The sequence below is a fragment of the Perca flavescens genome, chromosome 4 (assembly GCF_004354835.1).
Source record: "Perca flavescens isolate YP-PL-M2 chromosome 4, PFLA_1.0, whole genome shotgun sequence".
In the NCBI taxonomy this organism is placed as follows: Eukaryota; Metazoa; Chordata; class Actinopteri; order Perciformes; family Percidae; genus Perca; species Perca flavescens.
In genome coordinates, this window is record NC_041334.1 from 29,212,323 (window position 1) to 29,237,809 (window position 25,487).

The 25,487-nt window shown below is 41.7% G+C and overlaps 1 protein-coding gene across 1 annotated transcript in view; it reads right to left on the minus strand.

Moving 5' to 3' along the window:
* Nucleotides 1–25,103, minus strand: part of kif21b (kinesin family member 21B) — a 71,555-nt gene extending 46,452 nt beyond the window's left edge. Inside the window, exon 1 of the mRNA XM_028575637.1 lies at nucleotides 24,680–25,103. Coding sequence (XP_028431438.1) covers nucleotides 24,680–24,720 — 41 coding nt within the window. The 5' untranslated portion in view covers nucleotides 24,721–25,103. The remainder of the gene's footprint in view (nucleotides 1–24,679) is intronic.
* Nucleotides 25,104–25,487: the final 384 nt, after the last annotated feature.

Consider the following 25,487-nt stretch of genomic DNA (forward strand, 5'->3'; position numbering starts at 1 on the left):
TTGCCTTCACCTGACATAATAATTGTAAAATAATCCCTGATTAGATGAGTCTAAAGGAAAGCAGTTACTGCACCTGAACATATTTGAACTCAGTGAACGAGGGCTAAGTATTTAAATTTAGGATCAGTTGAACTTGTTTGCCAGCAGTACGACAGAAAGCCTTGCAGGCAAGGCGGCTGATTAGAGGAGATGTAGCTGTTAAAGAAGTGAGGGTACAATGTTCTTACATATCGTAATGTTCATAAAACAGAAGATCTGGAACACGGCACCGTTGTTAATCTCAGGCTTTCAGAGGGTCAATGTGGACACAGTGGGGAGGTAATCACTTTAAACTGCGGAAAAAAACTGTGAGCCAGCACTATCAGAGCACTCGGTCCACCTCCACACATGCTAACCCCCGTTAAATTTTCAGGGGATGCAAATCAACTCCCACTCACACACTGAGACCGGACCAAAGACTCCCTATGGGATGCAGCAACAAAGACAGACAGACAGACACACACACACACTATAGAGTCATTAAAAAGCAAGAAAAATCCCCATCCACATACAGCTGCCGTAGGGACAGTGGGCACATCACAAAGACACCCACAGTAACTCTAGAAACAAATACTGTACACACACAGTTTAAAAACAACCTACTGTACTAGCTCAGGTTCACACATGGTTCCTCTCAACCATGCATTAAGAACCACACCCACTTCTATCACTCACAATAATCCTTTCACCACACGTCGTTATGGTGCTACAAAAAAACACACACAGAGCTGACAACAGCACTTTTTGGCACTCTTTCAGGCCTTGAGGCGTCATTGAAGAGGGTCTTCCAGGAAGGAATTAAAGACATTAGAATAGTCCAATTCAGCGGCAGCACACTGACTCAGACCACCTTATAATAGACAGTGGGACATAGAACACAGCTTGCAGACAGATGAGTCCCTTTTATTACTGGAGGAGACCTTGACACGGAGGTTAAAGTATCTAAAACCACAGATCCCACATAAGCCAATTATTAACGTAAAGTGGATATGACAGGAGGAGGTGTGTGGGTGTGTGTGTGTGTGTGTGTGTGTGTGTGTGTGTGTGTGTGTGTGTGTGTGTGTGTGTGTGTGTGTGTGTGTGTGTGTGTGTGTGTGTGTGCGTGTGTTGCAGCTGTATCGTAAAAGGGTGGGTGGTCATTCTTCTGTACTTTTCTCTCCGTTTACACTCAATTCCGTCAGTTTATTGTGTGCAATATGTATAGGTCAGAAGTGTCATGTGTAACACTTGACAGATAAGAAATAACAAGAAAGTATGAAAGAAAGAGAAAGAAAGAAAGAAAGAAAGAAAGAAAGAAAGAAAGAAAGAAAGAAAGAAAGAAAGTATATACAGTATGATGTGGACTACAACATTGGTTGGCAATTTAAATATAGAGAAGAGAACTTAAGTATTTTAAGTTTAAGTATTATGACTATCACATCTACAGTATTTATTTGCACATTTTGCAATAGTCAGTCCTTCCCCATTAAGATATTTAACTTTTCGTTGTCACATACAGTAAAAAAAAAAATAAATAAAAAAAAGGACATCCCAGGAACACTACTACTGGATTTTGATTTGGCATGTTTCCTACATTTCTGTCTCTACTTTGCTAATGACTGACTTTACTGGGCAGCCACAGCTCTGTCTCTGTTGTCGAATCTCTGACACAGTACAGACACTTTGGTTCTTGCCAATTAAGAATTTTAACGTACTGTAGGCCAAAACAACAGTTCGGTTTTACATTTTTGTTTTTCAAGAATTCCAGATAGAGAACTATAAGGTATTTTTTGCAAGCTTGAGTTTAACTGAGACCAGAATGCTGTAGTATATTAGTTTTTAGCCATTCTAGCAGCATTGCTACGGACAGCAATGTCTGTTGGTTGACTGGTCCATTGGCTTGGTCCAGATTGAAATCAAACAATTATTGGAGGAATTGAAATTATTTTTCTAAAGACATTCATGGTCCTCAGAGGATAAAGCCTTCAGACAGACCACACAATAGGTAAAATTGTTGGCTGCTGACCTAAATATTGCATGACCAAATATGTGTGTCAACATTTAACGAGTATCTTCTCCATTATCACAGAGAAGTAAAACATTCCCAAGACAAGTATGGCTGAATTCAGAAAAACCCTGACAAGCTCTGCATGAAACAAGAATAGACAAATACACACACACACGCACACACACAACAAAGAGACACAAAAACAACAATGACAGCCTGTCAGTGAGCCACAGGGAGAAGAAATGGAACAGCTATAAATAATCAATCAAACACACACACACACACACACACACACACACACACACACAATCACTCATCTGGATTAACATTTGAGCCAGCTGCGCCAACAAAAGACGGGATCCATAACATTGATCGAAACAGCAAACATCTCACACACACACACAGATCCACACTCAGACCACACACTCACTAAAGAACATTAACAGCTAAAAATAGCTCAAAACACTGTGATTAAATGTCTGTATGAGACAGAGGCGTAGAGGGAAACAAAAAGAAGCAGATTGTGGATCCCTGATGCGGCAAATTAAGGCGTCTATCTCTTCTCATCTTTGCACACTAAGAGCAAAATTGTCTAAATACCCAGGAGACTAAACAGAGGCCCTGAAAGAAGCAACACACACACACACACACACACACACACACACACACACACACACACACACACACACACACACACACACACACACACACACACACACACACACACACACACACACACACACACACACACACACACACACACACACACACACACACACACCTTTTTTGTACTTGCGTTCTTTATATACAGATGGATGTATAGGTACGAACATGGTATCTACACTCATTACCCCAGTCTTCTGTCAGGGGTCTAAACTAGTTCTGTCAGTCAGACACACACACACACACACACACACACATACAAAGTCAGAAACTCATTATCCACAATCTCTGAGGGAATTCACTTATTACAATAATTATTGAACTCAATAGTGCTAATTAGGACCAGACTTAAAAACACACACACACACACACACACACACACACACACACACACACACACACACACACACACACACACACACACACACACACACACACACACACACACACACACACACACACTATAGCTGCAAAAGGCATTGATGCGTGACTTGAGAGTGAAGTAATCCGTAACATGAGGGAGGCAGCGGACCTCTCACAATACTGAACACAGTCCTCTCAACCTTCCTGACATTTGCCTTTGACATTATAAAAGATTTTCTTTTAAAACTCATCAAGCAAGTAGACAAACCGATGTATATCAGAATGAGGTTGAATGGGGAAAACATCAGACAAACCAAAAAGAACCTGTGCCTCTGAAATTTCACCAGCCAGGCATGTAATACGACAGCCATTACAGATCAGGACTTCAGCACTATAAAACAAGAATGGGTATGACTGGATTTAAATTAGACAGGGGTATTTGATTAAGAAACATTTGAAATTTTTGTGAAGAAAAGAAATCTAGTACTGTGTCCTATCCTTAGGCACGAGGTAACAGTAAGCAGAGTATCCTACAACTGCCATAGAGTGCCAGTGGGGCTCCATCATTCACACATGTAGCTTACATCACAAAACATACTGTGGATCAGAACCAGATTGGCCTCATTAAAGCACAATGAGGCACTGGTGCAACTGCAATGGGAGTACCGTGTTACATCCATGGAGTTAAGATGGTGTCACGTTTGTGTTGGAAGCATAGGTACAGTAGCAGTGGCTTATGGGAGAAAAATATGGGCTGGAAGAAAAGAGCAGCAAAGAGTCAGCCAAATGTGATGCTTAATGTGCTGCTCGTGTTTTGGACTGAAATCACAGTAAGTATTAAAATTGATTGAGCATTGATTGATGTTGGCATCAAATGTGTGAACATAGTGATATTTTGAGAATAAAGTCATAATATTTCAATACAAAGTTGTGGTTTTAAGAGAGAAAATATATTTTATAAATATATTGTAATATTTTGAGAAAAAAAGTCAATTCTGAAGTGATTTGGAAGAACATAATTAAAACAGAATGTTATATTGATGAATAGTAGAAATGTACATGTTACTGTATATTACTAAAAAGGTTTTTTGCTGCATCTCTTGCAATACTGTAAAAAAGCCTTTTCTGATATGAAGGAACCATTTCATTAGTATCACAATATTTTCAATATGGACACACTATGAATGCTAACAGAAATGGAGTAGTAGTCTACTTTCCTGTTTTTTTTTTTTTTTTTTTTCCTTCAGCTGGCAAACTTTAGGAGGGTCCTGTTTCCTTGGGAACTGCACACACTGCTCAGGGACTCCTAATGTGCAATGACTGCAAGTGTGTGTTCACACCAGTAAAATATATGATGGTATTCTAGAGGTGCAAATTACTAAATGGCAATGCCCCTAATTATACAGTAATACTTACCTGAAACCCCAATCACAATCCAGAAAATAGCCAGGACCAAATGCCAAGGCTGTTACCAACAAGCTCATAGTACCAATAAAATCAGCCCGCTGTGACTGCTGCCAATGACAGCGAGCGTCAGTAATGCCTGTGTGTTTGTGTGTGTGTGTGTGTGTGTGTGTGTGTGTGTGTGTGTGTTTGTGTGTGTGTGTGTGTGTGTGTGTGTGTTTTTACGGTCACTCAACCTTCAAAGAAGAGGCCGGTGATAGCCAAAGAGGCTCATTTCCCTAATGTAAACACTTCAGTAAAGCCACAGTACACACACATAAAGAGTTAATCGTATTCTCTTGAGCTGTGAGTGTTACAGAGCTCTGTTGTCTCCCCTCTGGCACTGAGCCAGGGGAGGAAGCCAGTCGCTGCATCCATGTTTCCTTTAACACTCTACGGTCTATTTATCAGAGGACAACATCTACTCTCATCAAGTTTCTCAATCAAGGACTATTCCATCGTTACCTCTCCCTCTCTCCCGGTTATTTGTTATCTTTTTAGCTTTATCATCACTGTACAGGAAAACGTCATTTGGCTCTTCTTTTGTTACTGCGCTCTTGTCCTAATGCTCACCTCTGCCAGTTCCGTAGCCCTCCCACAGTTTGTTGCCAGTGAAAACAAGCCTATCAGGACAAAAGCTTGAATGATAGAAGCAGCAGAGGGGCCTGTTCCATTTTCCCTTTCTCCTGATAACAGCAGAGACTAATCGCTAATGTGGACTTTTCCTCGATGCCTCACTTCCTCTCCCTTTCTTTCTATCGATCAAATATCGCCTTCATAATGGAAAAAAACACACACATCCATCATTTGGTGTGAGAAACAACACGCTGCGTCTGTTCCTTAACAACTGTTTTAAATGCAAACACACAGTCGGGTGACTGTGTGTCCCTGCTCCCGTCACACAGCAGATCCAATAACTGTTGACAGACAACTCAACAGCCAGTCTGCCATGCAGGAAAGGTAGCGCTGACAGGTAGATAATAAAAGCTCTACAGGTGACTAACTGTGCTGTTAAGACATTGATGGGGTACAGGGTGGAAGATACATTAGGAAACCACATTTGCACAGTAAAGCCTGTATAGGCTGTAAATTAGAAATTATTTTGTGTTTTCAGGTTTTACAAAGCAAATCAAATCCCCCAAGATCCTCTCATTTATGACGATCAGAGAGGCCGAACTCTCCTGATTGATGAGGGACAACAGACAAACAGACTTTTTGTTTCCTTACCCCTGTCTCATATTTTACCTAGCAGTTCAAAGACAGACACACACTGTTCATTGTTCTGATTAATGTCACATACATATGGATGTGTGAAGCAGATGAATGCAATCAAGCAGAACTCTGTGCTGATGGGAGCGTGTCTGCATATACAAAAGATTGATTTTCCACAGCCAAATGCAGTAAATAAGACAGCATCAACAGCATTAAAGCTGCACTAATCCTTTGTTTTAACATTAACAGTCATTAAAATGACTGTGTAATCAGGAAAGACAATTATCAGATAATTATCATCAAACTCTGCAGGCTCTCTAAGGTCAACATTTTACCGTCTTACAGTTTATTGCTTTGGTTTAACAGCCCCAAACTTTAATGTCTTGGTTCAGTCTGGAAACTTTGCGGCATTTTGGGGTGCACCGGCAGCTATTTTGATACATCTGTGCACTACAAATTCAGCTCTTGAAATTAAATTTTTTTATTAATAAGAGGTGGACAAATTATAGATACATGGTTTTCAAAGTGAAATATTTATGTCTCTTATTTGCTTCCATATATTTCCCTCAGGACTTGGTGGAGAGAAAAAACAAACTAAAAGAGGGGTGGATACTGGATGAACAGACAACAGTTCTCTGCACACAGCTTGCAAGAATAACTGGCTGGAATAAGATTGTTTTTGTACATATGTGTGTGGAGCAAAGACTAAACTTTTAATTCTGGATTAATGGATGCACTGCACCTGCATCCTAAAACCAAGCCCTGCCCGATACTGATGCCCTGCTCTCTCCTCTCTTCTCCACATGCGCTGCCAAAGTAGCAGGTGGTGAGACTTAATATCCTCTGTTGTCATCCCACTCATTACTAACCAGTCAGCAGAGAGACAAGTGTAAAACCTGTCATCGCATCCCCTCCCCTACTCTCGGCACCTCTCGCACACCTCATTTTCTTTCTGTAATGAGTGTTCACTTAGTGGCCATTGTCTCCTAAATACTGACCCAGCAGTGTCCATTACAAAATATTGTCAGTGGAAGATGGGTAGACAGCCAGGAGGAATATCAATGTTCTTTGTATATTCATGCCAGCCTCATGCATTTATGTTATTATGTCCTCCAGATTGAGAACACAGTGTGACAAGAACACTGTCCCTTTCCACAAAAACCTTTGGAGAAATGTTGTGATGGACTGCATTGCAGGTGAAGCCATCTTTAATTATTCTTCTAAAGAGCATTAACAGTGCTATATTATGTTGTCCTCTAATTCCAAGCCTGTCAGTGCGTGTCGGTGGTAGCAAAGTGGTTTCCCAAACTGCTTCAGGATGCATCCCTGCTGACTTCACCGCACCACAGCCCCACCACACTGCTGATGGGGTGTTGGCTCCACATATACACCACAGGCTTGATTTCTCATTAATGTGTACAGAACTTTGCCATGAAAAACACTTACAGCAGTGGCCTACATTTATCAAACAATTCACTGAAATTGATCTTAAAATGTACATGGATATAAAATTAGTCTTTATGCTGCTGCCAAACTCAAAGCTGGGCTTATGTTTAAATTGCAAATGAAAACCAACTACCAATGACTAAAGAAACAATCTTGAAGTAAGTAATCCACAGTCATATTACACACAACAAAATCACGTTAAAATGTCCAATATGTAATATATTTACTGTGTTATACCAAAAACCACGATATGTCACATGCTAATTTGAAATATTATTTTCTCTGACAACAATGCTAAAGCCAGTACTAGTACTTTGAAATTTCTGTTCCGTGACAGCATGTCTGTTTTAGTTTTAGCCTGTGTTATCGTCAACTGCCCATTTTGACACCCGGGTTGCTAGACATGAAAGGCAAACACGCTAAAACAACGAGCCATGGTAACAGCCACCAAACGAACTGGATTAACAGAGATAGATTAATTCTACCCAACCTAAAAGAAATGTGGCCTCTTTCTAAACATTTGCATCACCACAGATGTGGTAAAACACGGGTAGATATTGGAGATGCATTTAAAGGCCCCATGACATGGTGCTCTTTGGATGCTTTTATATAGGACTTAGCGGTACACTAATACTGTATCTGAAGTCTCTTTCCCGAAATTCAGCCTTGGTGCAGAATTACAGCCACTAGAGCCAGTCCCACAATGAGCTTTCCTTAGGATGTGCCATTTCTGTGTCTGTAGCTATTGAGGAGGAGAGGGGGGGGGCAAGGTGGAGGGTGGGGGTGTGGCCTTGACCAACTGCCACTTTTCTCGTTTGAAAGCCATGATGTCTCTCTCTCATGGGTGGGCAAAGCAGAGAAATGGGAGGTAACCTTGCTCCGTATGACCTCATAAGGAACAAGATTCCAGATCGGCCCATCTGAGCTTTCATTTTCTCAAAGGCAGAGCAGGATACCCAGGGCTCAGTTTACACCTATCGCCATTTCTAGCCACTGGGGGACCATAGGCAGGCTGGGGGAACGCATATTAATGTTAAAAAACCTCAGAAAGTGAAATTTTCATGCCATGGGACCTTTAAAAGATGGGGACAGCTTAGAGCCCAAAGGACGCCTAGTTGCTAATTTGCTCCTGAACAGGTAAGCATTGAGCTTTATGCTAATTTATCATGTCTAATGTTACTAGTAGGGATGGGCATTTTCATTAATTTCAACATCCGTGTGCTCGCGTTAAATACTTGAGTTAGTTACTCGCAAAAAAATTTAGACACAGTCGGTAAAGTGATCGTGACTGGTGCAGGCTAACGCCGCCATGCTAACACACTAGCCGCTAACGTTGCCAGAGGACTTTTTCATAATGGAAACATTTAACTTCGGCAAAACAACCGTGTAGCTTACATTCTCTACAGGTCGCTCCGCAATGTATAGTATGTTACGTTATGGAATACTGACGTTACATGGCCAGTTTCAAGGTTATGATATATTGGACAGTAATATGATTCCCACTTTGTTACAAACTGAGTTGTAACCATAATGTGTAATATAGGGTATAGACTAGCTACGTAAATTATTTTGTAGATCACGCAAAAACAAATATTTTTATATAACCTGGCAACCCCCATGAACTTGGAGTCTGGGGAGGAGTGGATGGCAGAGATGACTCTCTCCAGTATATGAACTGCATAACCATATTAAACGCTAGCTGTCAGTATTGCATATTGCACCTTTAAATGGCACCGGGTCAGTGACAAACATTTTTTCAATGATAAATACTCAAAGTTCTTCTTATTTTACTTCTGTTAACCCAGTACAATGACGTGAGTACTGGGTTTACAACCTGATGAATACCAAATACAAGCCACACCTTAACTAAATTTAGAAAAATTACAGTCTTTCAGCGTTATTTAATGAGCAGAACTGTTTTTTCCTTTCTGAAAAAGATTAACTTCATGCAACCAGCCCAACAGAGATTACGTAGACAGGAGCACAGTGTATCCATCTGGTTCTGTTCTGTTGCTTGTACCATACCTCCGATTAGTGCTTGTCATCGTCAGAGTTCAGATTAGGATTAACCCAACTGGCACAGACAGCGACGTGTGTGTGTGTGTGTGTGTGTGTGTGTGTGTGCCACAGACAGATATACACATACAGTATACATATACACATCATTTTCAGGTATGACAATATATTTTTATTTATATATAAAGACTAAAATGCCAGTATGACAAGACAAGCATCCATGAAGTCATATCGTCCTTTAAGTGACACATCAGTGTCATTTCCAAGATTAGAGTCCAAAGGAACTAAACGTCTACTGTGTGTTCTCTCTTTAACTTACCGTGACAAACCCAGTTTCGCTCTTATCACTGTCAATGTGAGCACGTCAAGGTCCCCATAGCAACCGGGACAAGATAACTCAGCAGATACTCAGAAAGAAGTTCACGAGTGTGGGAAAAAATTAAATGATTAGTAATAATAGTAATTTTTTTTTTAGTAAATGACATCAAATCTGGATAAATGTATATTCACCAAGGAAAAGAAAAGTAAAGGACAGGAAAGGAAAGGATAGTAAGTATAAGTCAGCATCTTGAACCTCTTTAGGACATAGGATGTCTTTGGAAGTGTCCTGCCAACATGCAAAAGTGTCCTCTGTCACACTGTACACCTGATACAAAACTTGTGAAAAGGTGTCGAGGTGGAGCTGATTAACGCACTTTGAACCATTTATCTCCCTGTTGCTCGCTCACTGTATCGGCCCCTATCTTGTTCAACTCTTTAAAGAGTCACACATAGAAAGACAGAGGAAACAAGTGAAAGAGAAACATGAGAACAAGAACAGGGAGGGGGGAATGATATGGCAATTCATGAAGATTTTCGCATGTTTGACAAGAAAAGCCCTGAGAAGCCTATTTTGGGCATATCAGTGACTGTGAGATGAAATGAGAGATGCCCTGAGGTGCAGCAATAGATGGATGGAAGGAAGACCAGTGGCTGTAAGGTCAAAACTGAAAGAAATGAATACCAGAGCAGAACAGATATGAAGAAGTGTGAAGATGTGTTTCAAGGTCAATTGATCAGTAAATTGTCCAAAAGTTATTAGTTGATAAGTAAGACTCACAAAGGGCTTTTAAATCTGTACTGGGAAAAGATTTATGAACGTTTGGTCTTTCCTCTACGGAACTGGGAATTCTAAGTTGACTTATATGCCACACAGTGTTAAATTGAGGAAAAAGTAGGTTAAACATATAATGCATTTTAAAAATATATTATACTGTATGTTAATGTCATTTCAAACACTACATTAAAAGTAGTCCAGAGTTATTACAATTCCTTCTGGGGAGGGGAAATGAATGTGTGTACCAAATGTCATGACAATCCATCCTAAATCTCAGTTTGGCACTAGGTGAAAAGTCAGGGGATCATCAACGTCAGTAAGATTAATCCTCTGGGAACCATGAATATCTGTACAAAGTTTAATAGTTATCCATTTATTAATTGTTCAGATATTTCAGTCTGGATCTAAGAGATGGACCGACAGACCAACAAAAAGTCAACTATATTCGGGTATATTCTAGCTCATCTAAAATATAACATCACATAACATAAATCTTTTTTTTTGCATATCATATTTCTCCAATATTTAAAAATATGTCACTAAATAAATGTAATCACAAACATCGTGAATACTCAGTAAATAGTGTTTTGCATACTAATTAGTCAGTGCAATTTTGTTGGCTGAGAAGAAATTTATATTTCTAATTGCAATTCCTCGCCTTAATGTAAATGTATTCAGCACTAATTAATAATTTCTCGTATCTCACAGCTCCCATTAATTAAAGCCTATTCATTAAAAACACCGTAATACCAACCCCTTCTGTAAAAACACCAGAACAGTGCAGCTGAGAGGCTCCATATTTTATTATTGAGCTACAGCAGGCATTTCTGTCCTGCTACCCATTTAATCAGTCCTCCCATTGATTTCCTGAATCAGCTGTCGGCAGTGATTCCGCACATAAAACCATCAGCTGTCCCTCCAATCCACCTTCTCGTCTCTCCGTCTTTATCCATCACAATCCATCTGAGACATTCTTTCCCTTAACGTGTGTGCCATGCTCTTATAGGTCGGAGTCGAACCCGAGCCCGCTGCGTCGAGGAGTAAACCTCTATGGGCGCCCGCTCTACCAACTGAGCTATCTGGGCGCCCTCCCAAATCGGTCTCTTGCCAATCCTCCACATAGGTCCGACATCACAGCAGGCTAACAGGCTGGTAGCCACACACACACACACACACACACACACACACACACACACACACACACACACACACACACACACACACACACACACACACACACACACACACACACACACACACACACACACACACACACACACACACACACACACACACACACACACACACACACACACACACACACACACACACACACACACACACATGTCTTTCTAAGGGGATGGCAGAAATAAGCAATAGGCACCGGACTGTGCCTTGTCCCTGGCAAGGTAGGTCACATTAGCTATGAATGAAATAAGCTGGCATCAAATAAAATTGAATTAGGGGTGAGAAATGGCATTTGGTGAGCCTTGGCCTCTGATTTATGAAGACAGAATACGAGGATAAAAAAAGAGATGAGTGGACACAAAGGCAGCAGGGTTCAGAGAGTAAATGGCTGGCTCGGGTAGGAGCACTGGAAGAGAAAGCACTAATGAGGAACACTTGGACAAAATGAGGCAGTGATGCATTAAGTAGATGGAGAGAAAAGCTGACTAAGTGTGAAATACGTAAATGGCAAAGCAAAGAAGGCAGCGCACATTATAAGCAAGCGTGTGTAGATGAAGTGGGACAGCGGTCACAAGAGGCTGGGAGTGGACAGCTGGCTCACCCAGGTGGTGGCAGGCCGACTCGGAGTGGACACCTTCTGCCACTCCCATTTGGCGTCTGTCTCGCCACACTAGTCTCACTTTGCCAGACCCTCCACCAAAGCACACTGAAGGGGAGTCTGGCTACTCCACATAGCATTCGGGGATGGGAGGAAAACGTGCTCTGGTTTAATGGCATTTCTTTACACCAATCAGAATCGTCACGGGCGCTGCTAAACTCCGCACAGAGCCACTGCAAAATAGTCTTGCGAGAGAAAACTGAGATTGGACAGATAGTCTAGCTAGCTGTCTCAATTTACCATGCAGAGATCTGAGGAGCAGTCAACAATAGTCCTCATAAATCCACCAAAATTAAAATTGCAACACAAAGAAAGTGAAAGGAAACGCAAAATACATGCATCCAGCGGAATTTCCTGCAGCACCGGAGTAATCCCCGAAGTGGAACATGAAGGATATAGACTACGCCACACTGACACACACGTGCTGATTCTCTCAGGGCACCATGGTGCATTTCAGTGTGCCACTGTAATGACCACATATTAAGAATGACATATTGTGGACATCACCCTCATGTTTACTTGTATGCAAGCTAGAGCTAAAATAATTAGTCATCATTTTAAGGACTCCTCGTCCATGTTGACTAAATGATTAACTGGTTAATTGAAAAAACTTGACAGATGAGTCAGCACTAACAGTGGTTGCAGCCCTACTCTAATGTTTAACCTACATCCCATGTGATAAAAACATTAATATCAATTCCATCAACTATATAATTCTATAAACTTGTGTTCAATCCCATCCAACATGGACACAATGAAAAGGCAACATGGAGAACGATAACTGAAAACACACATTTCTGGATTACACTGAAAGTCATCTGATACTGCACTAGCAGTTTATGCACCTCCACACTCAGACACACAATACACGCAAGCCACTGTTCATGGCCTTCATATTAACCTTGTCTATCGAACTAACCTCGGAGACTGGCGGCCATGTGGCCCGAGGCACTGTTGCCGATTGGTAACTGGCGAATAGGGAGAGCAGGGCTCACATATACTGTGCTCATTGGGTTGACTGGTTGTGTTAGCATGCTGTGTCGCGGACGCTGGAGCACAAATGAGCGAAGTGGTTCATCCATGTTAACATGAGCGTTTTATTAACTGAGCCCGACTTCATGGACAGAGTTGTCCTGCATTGTCTGAAAGGGCTAGGTCAACTGTTCCAGAAAGATCAACTCACTATCTCCACCAGGAATTTATTTCCAAAAAGACATACATACTGTCATCGTAAGTTTAAGGTCTGTCTTGATACACAACTTTAGCCTCATTGCTTTCTTATTTGTCTGTTGTCTTTGAAATCGAAAGATGAATAGACATCCATGTCCTGTGACAACAAACTAGTAAAGGCCAAGGCTTTAGAGTGGGATCTGTGGGAAACTTCTGGGTCTCAAATATTGCATTTTTATGCTGACTGTATCAGGTAAAGTGGGACAGAGCTAGCCATTAAACTGTAATACAACACAAAGTGGTGAACAACATCAGCTGTGAAAGACGTTGGCCTAGGCTTTAACAACCCGAGCCATCACAGATTGCATTTATTTACTGTCTGAACTTGTGTACTTGCCCTCGGGCTTTTCACACAGACAAACACTCCTCATACTGAAAGTCTGAGAATGGTAAGTACATAATACTATAATTAATTCATGAATAATACTGATAATAGTGATAACTGTGTACTAATAGAAGAATAATTCCAGTGCAATTTCAATTTCTTTTTGATCATCACAGCGTGAACTCAGTCAGTAAGCAACTAACTTCTCACCACTGTCAAAGACTAGTAACCATCATTCAACTTCAGATGAGCATCTCTCATTGTTACAAGGGCACATCAGTCCGCATCATTGGAGCTAATTCTGGGTCAATCCCCACCCCATTTCCTCATTTCCCCTCCATCCCCCCTCGTCTGCTCCGTCTGCTGCTCCATGGGGGGGGAGGTGGAGGCACAAGAAAGATTCAAATTAGCTTCCTTTCTTCATTTTTATGACAGACGGGATTGTCAAGGTCAGGGAGGTGCTAGCCGATTTCTGCTCGAGTCCAGTTAACTTCAACGGTCTGAAAGAGGAAGCACTGGTCATTAAGATAACATTCCTTTTTTTTGATGGATACTGGATGCTTTTAGTGCTTCTAACTACCGCCTCGGCTGTGTATTATTTTAGTATGGACCACCATGTGAATACTATCTGGAGAGTGTTAGTGATATACTCAACTAACAGACCACAAACTATGTTGCAAAATTGATCCATTGTGACACTGCTAAATTATGGCAGTGGCACTGAAAGACCCAGTAAGGAGTTCATAAAAAGGTCAAAGATTAAAAAGGAAAGTGGCTACAAGAAGCAGTCCTTAATAAAGACAAAGAGGCAAAAAATGTGGTTCAGGTCACATCTTGCTTTTAATTACCCAGGGTTTAGCACCCTTGCAAAGCACATGTGAAATAAATGTTTCCACATGTGAAATATATGTGCCTGTATCATGCACAGTGTTTTACATAAACCACATCAGTCGTGAGTTTTTTCAGTCATACATTTGATAAATCGTCCCTATATGTGAATTTATCACATGTAAAATTTATCAATGTAAAAATGTTGACATGTTTTGCATTTGACATGTAAGATATCTGAAAATCACATGGGGCCTATATGTGAATTATTTAAATGTGAAATGGTGTTTCACATGTTATCATATCATAGTTTAGATAAACAGGTCAAGACAAATAAAGACACCAACTGCAGCACACTCAATCACACAAAATACAGGGATCATACAATATTTGTATTTTTTGGTGTGTGTGTGTGTATATTAGAGCTGGGCAATATATCGATATTATATCAATATTGTGATATGAGACTAGTTATCATCTTAGATTTAGGATATCGTAACTTTGTGATATGACATAAGTGGTGTCTTTTCCTGGTTTTAAAAGCTGCATTACAGTAAAGTTATGACATTTTCTGAACTTACCAGACTGTTGTAACTATTCTATTATTTATCTTTTCCCACTTAGTCATTATATCCACATTACTGATGATTATTTATCAAAACTCTCATTGTGTAAATATTTTGTTTAAGCACCAATAGTCAACACAACAATATCGTTGCGGAATTGATATCGAGGTATTTGGTAAAAAATATTGTGATATTTGATTTTGTCCATATCGCCCAGCCCTAGAGTATATATAGACTATTTCAAAAATATAAAAGGTTGCAAATCAAAACAAACACACAGCTGCCAAAACCTGTGGCTGTGTTCACCTTTTTCATTCACACACAGTGTACAACACACACTACAGAGCTACAGACTGCTGCCATGACTGCTGTCTGTCTGCCTCCCTGGAGGGCCAGTTAGTATTACCACCAGCCCAGCCGCCCACTCTGTCATACAACATTTAGCATGAGCGCTAATGTAGCAAGCCACCGCATTGGTCTCTCTGAAGGTATGTGAACTTAGCCAAGGGGCTGAAAAATCTTGCTCTTCTTTCAGGTACATGCACACACACGTATATTCTCTTTAACTGGCTGCAAAACTATATGAGGTTAGGAGAAAAAAAAAAGTCTGACACTGGAATGATGATTATTATTCTGATGAACGGTGGAGCATACAAGATAATGTGCTACAGCTAAATTTAGCTAATGCTAATTTTTTTACCAGAAAGGAAGGGCTAGCTAACCCTGCTGTTTCCACGTGATTGTATGTTTATTAAAGCCACTTCCTGAATCAGTCTAAACAATTCACAAGCTGATGTAACTGCTAATTAGTAGAAAACTTCCTGCCGATTAGTAAATGCTGCATCCTATTGATATTCTATTGACTTTTCAGACCCTCTTAGCGACTCTATTTCTAAAAACCAGACCATCAGTGGAAAAGCAAGACATATTATATTGTAATTTATTCCCATGCATAATGCTCAGAGTAATCACAGTCCACAGCTCTTCTACCAACGGCACGGGACATCTCTCTCTCCCCTTTGAGCAACAGGTATTTAGCAGACACAACCACTAAGCTTTATGCAAATGACACGTGATGATGTCACGATGAGCGTTTGACTTCATCCTACGACTTTTAGCAACTTTTGGAGCTACTGCTGCCTACTTTCATTGGGAAAGAGTTGGCAATAGGGCTGGGCAATATATCGATATTATATCGATATCGTGATATGAGACTAGATATCGTCTCAGATTTTGGATATCGTCATATCGTGATATGACATAAGTGTTGTCTTTTCCTGGTTTTAAAGGCTGCATTACAGTAAAGTGATGTCATTTTCTGAATTTACCAGACTGTTCTAGCTGTTCCATTATTTACCTTTTCCCCACTTAGTCATTATATCCACATTACTGATGATTATTTATCTAAAATCTAAGTGTGAAGATATTTTGTTAAAGCACCAATTGTCAACCCTAGAATATCGCTGCAATATTGATATCGAGGTATTTGGTCAAGAATATCGTGCTATCTAATTTTCTCCATATCGCCCAGCCCTAGTTGGCAACACTGTGCACTGTATGGAATTAGCCAAAGGTGTAGGCTACAGCTTATACTGTCGGTAGTGACAGTCTAGGCAATGTCCTAGACTTTTCTATTCATATATTAAACAAAAAATTAATTACAGTGTGTTTGACTTTTTAATACATGCAAGAGTGTCAACAAGACGAAGAGTCTACTGCCATGTTAGCAAGCTGTCCAAGAGGCACAGTGTGCTAACATGCTTACAAAGACGATTTTAACATTCTGATGTTTAGCAGGTATAATGTTACCATGTTTGCCATTAGTTTAGCGTGTTAGCATACTAAGATTTGCTAATTAGCACTAAACACAAAGTGTGGCACATAGTTTTGCAGGTATGTGGTCATCAACCGAAGTACTGGACAAATTAAAGTAGATCATTTCAGTTCATCAGTTATTTACTGCTGAAGTCAGCCGTTTTAAAGCCTCGTCCTGCTGTCATCTCTCTCCATTCACACCAAACTACACAAAACAAACTCAGAGACACAAACTCCAGCAGTGATTAAGCTACTTAGCGCTGAAGGTGATTATGTGCCAGCTGGTCACACACTCACACACACACACACACACACACACACACACACAGAGGTCTGGCACAAATTCAGAGGTCTTCACATCTTTTGTTTTGTCTATAATATCTACACTTCCCCATCAAGCTCAATCAAGCTGAATATGAATACATCAATTTCAGATGGACACAGACAGAAATTCTGACCTTCTTACAGTGTGCAATGCTTCAGGAGACATTTCAGAAACTGAGGAAAGGTGTGTGTGTGTGTGTGTGTGTGTCTGTGTGTCTGTGTGTTTAGGTGAATGTTTAAAGAGACACAAAAGAGATAAAGTGAATAATAATGGCACACTCCTATCATTTGTTTACTGGCAATGTTATATTTCTAGTTCACAGCTTAAAAAAAAAGCAGAAGAGTATATAATTGTAGATTGTTTAGAAAGAACATTCAACATTTAGGGAAATATATAAACTCTACACAGTCTAGACACAACACCTCCATCTCTGTCTCTTCCTCCCTCGGCGGGTATATGGCAAACACGTGCAGCTGTGCCCAAATTATTTATACACACGATGCTCAGACGCACACCCTCACCCACGCACACTTCTACGCACACATGGACGCACCCAGGCTGACACGCACACACACACACACACACAGATGCATGTTTGGTTAAGGGCTCATATTTTGCACACTACAGTAGACCCTTTGACAATAGAAGAGACACTTGCTCCTTTTACCACTCTGCCCCTTTTGTCCCTTTTTATGTATGACGTACGCACATCTGTCCGTCTGTCCCATTCTTGTGAACGTAATATCTCAGGACCCCCAGGTGGGGAATTCTTCAGATCTGGCACAAACGTCCAGGATGAACTGATTAGATTTTGGTGGTCAGAGGAAACTGTGGCCTCAAAAAAACATGTTTTTGGCCGTAACTCAAGAATTCATACACTAATTATGACATTTCACACAAATGTCTAATAGGATAAAATGATGAAGTGATGACTTTTTATAACCAAAAGGTCAACTTCACTGGGACATCATAATTTTCTGTAAAAAAGGTTTTCCGGCCATCATTCAATGCCCTAACTCAGAAGGGGAGACATTTGGTCAGATAGTGAATTGGTGACACTAATCCTGAAACTGCGGGGATTGTAAAGATATTCTGTGCTGCCGAGTTGAATATGGGTGTGAAGCATCCATGTTTTGCCAGAAAATACACTTAATACCTTTTATTAAATTGTTTCAAAGTCGTCACTACATATGTTACATATGAGTGTGGACAGACATGGATGTAAACTGCTACTTACCTGGCTGGCGGAGGCATGCAACCGCAAGCCGTTAATTCTAGTTCTCTTTGATTTTCTTTGTATTTGTTTTGTTGAATTGCAGGAAGTATTGCTCTTTTCAGGGGAGGGAGCACAGTTTATAAAACAAAGACAACATCAGAAATTGACTTTGCGAACCTCTTTCTTTCGCCCCTTCCCGTTTACCATACTCTCTAAAAATATAGCGCGTTGTTCATCCCCATCTGCCCTTGCAGAGTGTCTTTAGATGCATGTGTGTGTGTGTGTGCGCATGTGTGCAAACTCAGCACAGAGCACAAAGACCTGCAGTGACATCAGACTCATTCACACTGTGTCCTCTGTTTAAGCTCACCCGAGAGGTGCTCGGTTTAAAGGGCCTCTGCTACTCCTCATCCCTCATCCCCCCTCACACACACACACGCACACGCGCACACACACGCGCACACACACACATGCACACACACACACACACACACACACACACACAGTGTTTTCCAAATGACCACAACAATGTCAACATGCAGATTGCAAATATGGTTTATCAAAATATGCAGATCACAGAAGGTCTGCAGATAAATGTATTTAACTCTCACCAAAATGCTAAAGAATGAAAAAATTAATTTTTCTCTGTGCTGACCACACAAACCATAAAAAGTTTTTTTTGTGTCCGAGCAGCATGAATGATTATAGTTAGGACTGTTTAGAAGGCCAGCTCCAGCTGACATATGATGAGACTCTGATTACAGAAAAATGCAAATGTCCAGACTGAAGCGCCTTTCATTCCTCACTGAATTCAAATGGATGAATTCAAATAAATACAGATCTGTGTGTGTGTGTGTGTGTGTGTGTGTGTGTGTGTGTGTGTGTGTGTGTGTGTGTGTGTGTGTGTGTGTGTGTGTTGGAATAGGAGGTGGAAGGAGCTGAGGAGGGGGGAGGGGGGAGAAAATTCCAGCATTTTGGTCACAGTTTCACGCTGCTTTATTTTGCCCACAGTGCAGAAGAGCTTGAGCAAGAGAAAATAAAAGGATGAGGCAAACATTAGAGGGAAGATTGAGATGACCTGTCGTCAACAGAGAACAAAGCACACCCGAGACCAATGTGTGTTTTTTCATTTTTGAGTCGGGAACAACAGGCCCCCTTTTTCTAAAGTAGGACTTAAATGGATGCTCTCATTCAGGCTACAGAGCAGAAGACTGATTCCTAGAAGGGTTTTTTAACGGCCTGAGGCTTCCATTTCCTTTCAGTATTACGCTCTCGCTGAGGATCCAGTCTTAACTGAATCGCGGCAACGGGCTCATCAGCAGTTCACGAAGCAGGAAGTGAGCAGGAAGTGTGGATAGTCCAGTGGCAGCCTCACAGGAAGTCATTCTGCAACAGCAGCACACCATTTGGGAGTGCTGATGCACTTAACGGGGAGAAGTTCATCAACAGACAAGTTGCACACAGCTCATTTTAATGCCAAAGTCTGTGCCAAGTCCCTAATATTTCTGATCTCATGGCAGAGCTATGGGGTAATAAATTCCACTCTATCAGGATCTATACACAAGCAACACTTCCCTGATAGTCAGGCCATTTCAGAAACACAATCAACAAGCTCCATTATTCACCAGTCATCAGATGTGTCACTGAGGAGTTGTGTTATTGTTTGGAAACCCAGGATTAAAAGGCGTAGTTTGGCAACCTCACTGACTTCTTTGTCCTGCAGACTTTTTTCACCTCCTCAGCCACAGTCTACTCGTAAAGCCCCTGAGCCTGTAGAGACCGATCATGCAACAGTTACTATAAGTGATGAGCAAAACGGCCAGCATTATTCTTTTTAAGCCCATTACGGTCATGAAATGTTCCGATTCTTGCCTTCCACTATGTCATTTGTTTCGAACATGATGTTCCTATCAACTTTCAGGTCTCATGTCACGGGTTTCTTTCATCTAGGCGGCAGGGACTGTATATACAGAACATACTGCACACACAATGCTAAGCCATTCAAGACAGGGAGCCTCAGTAGCACTCTTGCCACAAAAGACATGCACGCAAAACTGTTAGGTCTAAAAATCAAAAAACATGCAACCAGCAGGCCAGCATGAGGAGGAAGTGATGCACAGCTGTGGACACCGAAATTGGGTGTGTGCTCTGTCATGTTTCCTGCTCCTCTTCCCTCAGTTGAGGCCAAATTGCTGCTTAAAAACCAACTGGAACGGTGACTGTAAATCTGCGGCAAGCCACTCAATGGGGGGTAGATGTGGAGACCAAGTGCTATAATGCATCGCTGAGAAGATTACATTGCAGCACTACCCTGTGACTAGTACATGCACTGTAGGCTCACAGCCTAGTCTCACACACAAAACACACCATTTCCCACCAGAGTCCAGTCATTTTAAAAGGCAACCCCCCGGGGAGGTGTGTAACCCAGACAGAGCCTGTGTGGCAAACTGTTAACACAGACAGGAAACAGGCGAGACTGGTAGCCTACACAGGACATACGTCTGACAACAAAAAAACTCCCATTTAAAGCCTTTGTGTATCAGCTGTGAGGGGCCCCTTCCGCAGTTGTATTCTGCTGCTTCGGTTTTGTTTTGAAGCCAGTGTTTTGGTCATGGGGTGACCCTTTTTTTTTTTTTCTGCAAAGCACTATTTTTGAACTGGTTGATCAACACGTTAGCCGGGGACCAGGAGAGATAAAAGCTCATCTTCTTCTCAGCTGAGCTTTTATGTCCTTTAAGCTGAAAAGGCCCTGCGTCATAACTCTCCACAATAACCCGATCATCCACCTGTAGGGGCTGAAAAAACACTAGCTATTTTGTGCTCTATTTGCAGAAGATATTTTTTTTTCCTTAAATGTCACCACTAATGCATGAAAGCCACAGGACTGAGGAATCATTTATTGGTGGTTCCTCAGGTCGTTAGTTTTAGAAACAAATCAGACAGAGAGGAAAGCCTTGAGTATTAGTCTGTTAAGGTGGGCGCATCAAGCAGCGGTCACAAGGTTAAAGACGACAACAGCACTAAACAGATTTGCCTTTGTGTTTACTGATACACAGCTACGGACGGAGGCTGACTTAGCACTTCAGCGGAGTGACAAGAGTCGCTCGCTGGTCTGAAATGAGTAAGTGGCTGAGCTGCAGAGATCGATATGCAAATGAAAATTTACACACTGCACGTAACTTTCATGTCAAGTTACACCCAACACACATGCATACACACAAAAGCTGAATTATTGGCACTCATAGCAGCACATGCACGCTCAGAGCCAGCCCTAACGTAGAGCTTTCAATGTGGGGCGAACGCAGCACTCAACGTAACATCAACGAGAGGAGGAGGCAACCACGAGGTGAAGTAAAACCGCGCGTATGTCTGTGTGAATATGATTGTGAGCGTGTGTGTGTGTGGGGGTTCAAATGGGTGAGACTCAGGAAATGCATGGGGTCTTCTCATTCTTATAGCCTGTTTGAATCAGACTAAGCTGTTCTGTTAAGTGAATGCAGCTGTATAAAGATGAAACAGCCAGCCAGAAGCAAATCTAACAACGGCCACTTAGTCAGGAGTTACATTACATGCATCCCGTCATGTTTGACTTGACTGCAACCCAGAACCATTTACTTGTTAGTGTGTGTGTGTGTGTGTGTGTGTGTGTGTGTGTGTGTGTGTGTGTGTGTGTGTGTGTGTGTGTGTGTGTCTGTCATATCCACATCCATTTCTGAGGCAGTCAGGTTTGAATGCAGGATTGTAGGTCATGTCTCTCGCTATATGGCCATTGTTTAGGGAAGGCAGTGCAGACATTTAGGAAATGGATGCCGGCGACTCAGACTGTGTGTGTGTGTGTGTGTGTGTGTGTGTGTGTGTGTGTGTGTGTGTGTGTGTGTGTGTGTGTGTGTGTGTGTGTGCTGGCCCTCAAGACAACCTCATTGCCCTTCAAATCCATACTCACACACACACAAACAGAGTCCTAAGCTTTACGCAGTCTGCCCGAGGGCTGCCCAACAACATGGGAGCAATTAAACACCATCCTCTCTTATCAGCAGCCGACGTTCTCAATAAAAGATGTTTGGCGGTCATTGGGAAAACCATCGCTTATAAGGCAGGAAGTTATCCTTCTCCGTGTGTTTATGTGTGGGCTTCCCATTTCCTGTCAAACACACAGAGGCTTTTGGTGGCACTCGCAGGGCATGTAAATACACACACAGATCACACATGATGAAAAGGAGCAGAGCTAGCTCACCCACGAGCGCAGTCATGTAATTTCACAAACTCTGTTTAATAACAATGGGAAGTTTGCGCTAATAAAACTGATTAAAATGTACTGCTGCAATTATAATGCCCCCTGTGTTGATTTGACCCTCTTTTGCCGAGTTTGACAATATGCTTATCACACACTGATGATCATGTCAATATTGCATCACCAAAAAAGATGAGGAGAGCTTAACAAACAGAAGTATGTACGTTAGAGCTGGGCAATATATCAATATTATATCGATACCGTGATATGAGACTAGATATCATCTTAGATAGGATATTGTAATATCGTAATATGTGTTGTCTTTTCCTGGTTTTAAAGGCTGCATTACAGTAAAGTGATGTCATTTTCTCAACTTACCAGACTGTTGTAACTTTTCTATTATTCGCCTTTACCCACTTAGTCATTATGTCCACATTACTGATGATTATTTATCAAAAATCTCATTGTGTAAATATTTTGTGAAAGCACCAATAGTCAACACTACAATATCGTTGCGGTATCAATTGAGGTATTTTGTCAAAAATATCGTGATATTTGATTGTCTCTATATCGCCGCGCCCTAACGTACGTGTGGTGCGTGAGATCTGTCACCTTCACTCAGTAACACTTAGCTACACAACAAGCCGCTGCTCTCCACACTTCAATCAATAACTTCAGTTGAGCAGCAGCCACCAGCTGTCTCAGTGGCTTCTCCTTTCACCTTTTCTTGTCACCCACCCAACTTCCTGTTACAGTTGCCGCTGTGAACAAGCACAAAAGGAGAGTCACTCAACGGCTGATTGACAAGTGACTCTGAAACCTCCCCTGGGGAAATGGGGCCATCAGTTGTAAGGTTAATCTTAAAAAGGCTGCTCTACTGGGCCAACCCCCATCCTCAACCCCCACTAGGTTCAATCAATGGTTCCCAAACTGGGGTCGGAGGATCTCAAATGAGTCCTTGGTGAAGAATAGTTACATTTAGCTATTACTTTGTTGCAGTTGCTTAACTAACTAAATAACTAACTTAACTAACAACAGGATCAATAAAGTATGTCTTAATCTTTACATTTGCACAATAAGAGAGGGTGTAAGGATCTCTGTTTTCTTTAATCTCCTCACAAAGGACTCTTAGTATGACCAAGTGGGATTTATTAGCTGATGTGACCGACTCTGGGAGGGTCTGAGTTAAAAGGACAGTCTGTCAGACCACCGCCTCAGCCCCACACACTGCAAAATGAGCATGATTACCGACCCAGCCCCAATCACACTCAAGTCATGCCTTCCAGTTTTAGAGGCTACCCAGTGCCAGCACATGCACATTCATGTGATCTCTCTCAATCTGCATTTAGTCTTGGCACATAGGCCTACAATTGATGGGCTGCTAATATCTCCTGATACAAATCCTAAAGCTGCTCTGCTGCCCGAGCTTTTGGGTGCATTTCCAACAAAGGCAGTAAATGACACAGCTCTGAAGGAGAGCATGTCTTTGTGCTCGATTCATGCACAAGCCCCTGCTTTCCAAACCTAGTTGTGAAGCTAACTCAGCCATACACATGCGAGGTGCTCAATAGACTCAGTTATGATAAGGTGAGACTGCAGGTAGACTTTGCCTCTGAGAATAAATAAATCAAATTGGTTTGAGGAGAAACGCCCATTCTCCTCCCTGCACCTGGCTGCAGCTGTCCTTGTCACTTCACCCAATGTTAAATCATGAATGCAAGCTGCTGCCTCACATAAAACAGACCAATGCTGGAGAACGTATGCCCTCAAACATGAAAACAGTCATATGGAGATAAAGTGGTGCGGGACACATGCTTTGCATTATCAGTAGCCTACTGTGCAGCACCACCAATGTATTGTAAAACAAGGTGTAATGCTCTTTTTTTTAGTAACTGTCCCTACAATGAGCAGAGACAGTAAAGGAGTGTTAAGCAGTGAAATAAGACTTTAGGTGTGCAGGATGCATTTAAGTGATTGCCAGGAGGCACAGACACAATGTGGTCTGCTCAGCAGACGGACGTCGGAGTCTTACCTCAATGCTACCTTCACACAGCAGTCGCCCTGGTTCGCCATTGTCTCTTTTAAGGTTCACCGATGGGATGTGGAGTATTTCGGCTATGTTCGGTTTTCAGTGTGTGTAACCCGCGCGGGGCGTCTCAGGTCAGCGGGAGCAGCCGTCAAGACCTGCCGGCGGTGAGCTGCCTCATCGGGACTCCTCCTGTCTTCTTCTCCTCCGCTGTGGCGGTCATTGCTGGCTCACTGGTGTTTGTCACATCGCAGTGTTTAACCCGCTGTTTTTTTTCTTTTTTCTTTTTTCTTTCCGTTGTCTGTCTCAGTCGCTACATCCTGTTTAAAGTGCGTACGAGCGAAGCAGTTGAGCGCTCACCAGAAACCACACCGCTTCTCTGAGAGAGACGCGAATCGCGATCACGTTGAATCGGCGCTGAGACAGTACACTGGAGGGGGTAATGCTGCCTTCAGGGGCTGTCGGGAATATTGCAACTACCGTTATAGCGTTCGTGCCATAAAAATATAATGGAAAGAATGGCCAAACCCATTCAAATCACAACTTAGTAGAATAAGAGTAGAATGAAATGGTCAGAGCGACAGCCATTTGTGTACAATTGCCATGGTAACGTATACAAATGTAATGCTTAATCCACACAAAGCACATTGCTATCGCCAGATGAGTGACAGCTTTGTTCGTTTTCTGTGACCAGTGGGGTGCAGAGTTAGCAAGCTAACATTAGCCAACTAACAAGTCATCCACCCACTATGCTATATTGTTATATAAACTGGAGTATATAATGTGGAGGTATAATACAATATACTGATTATGA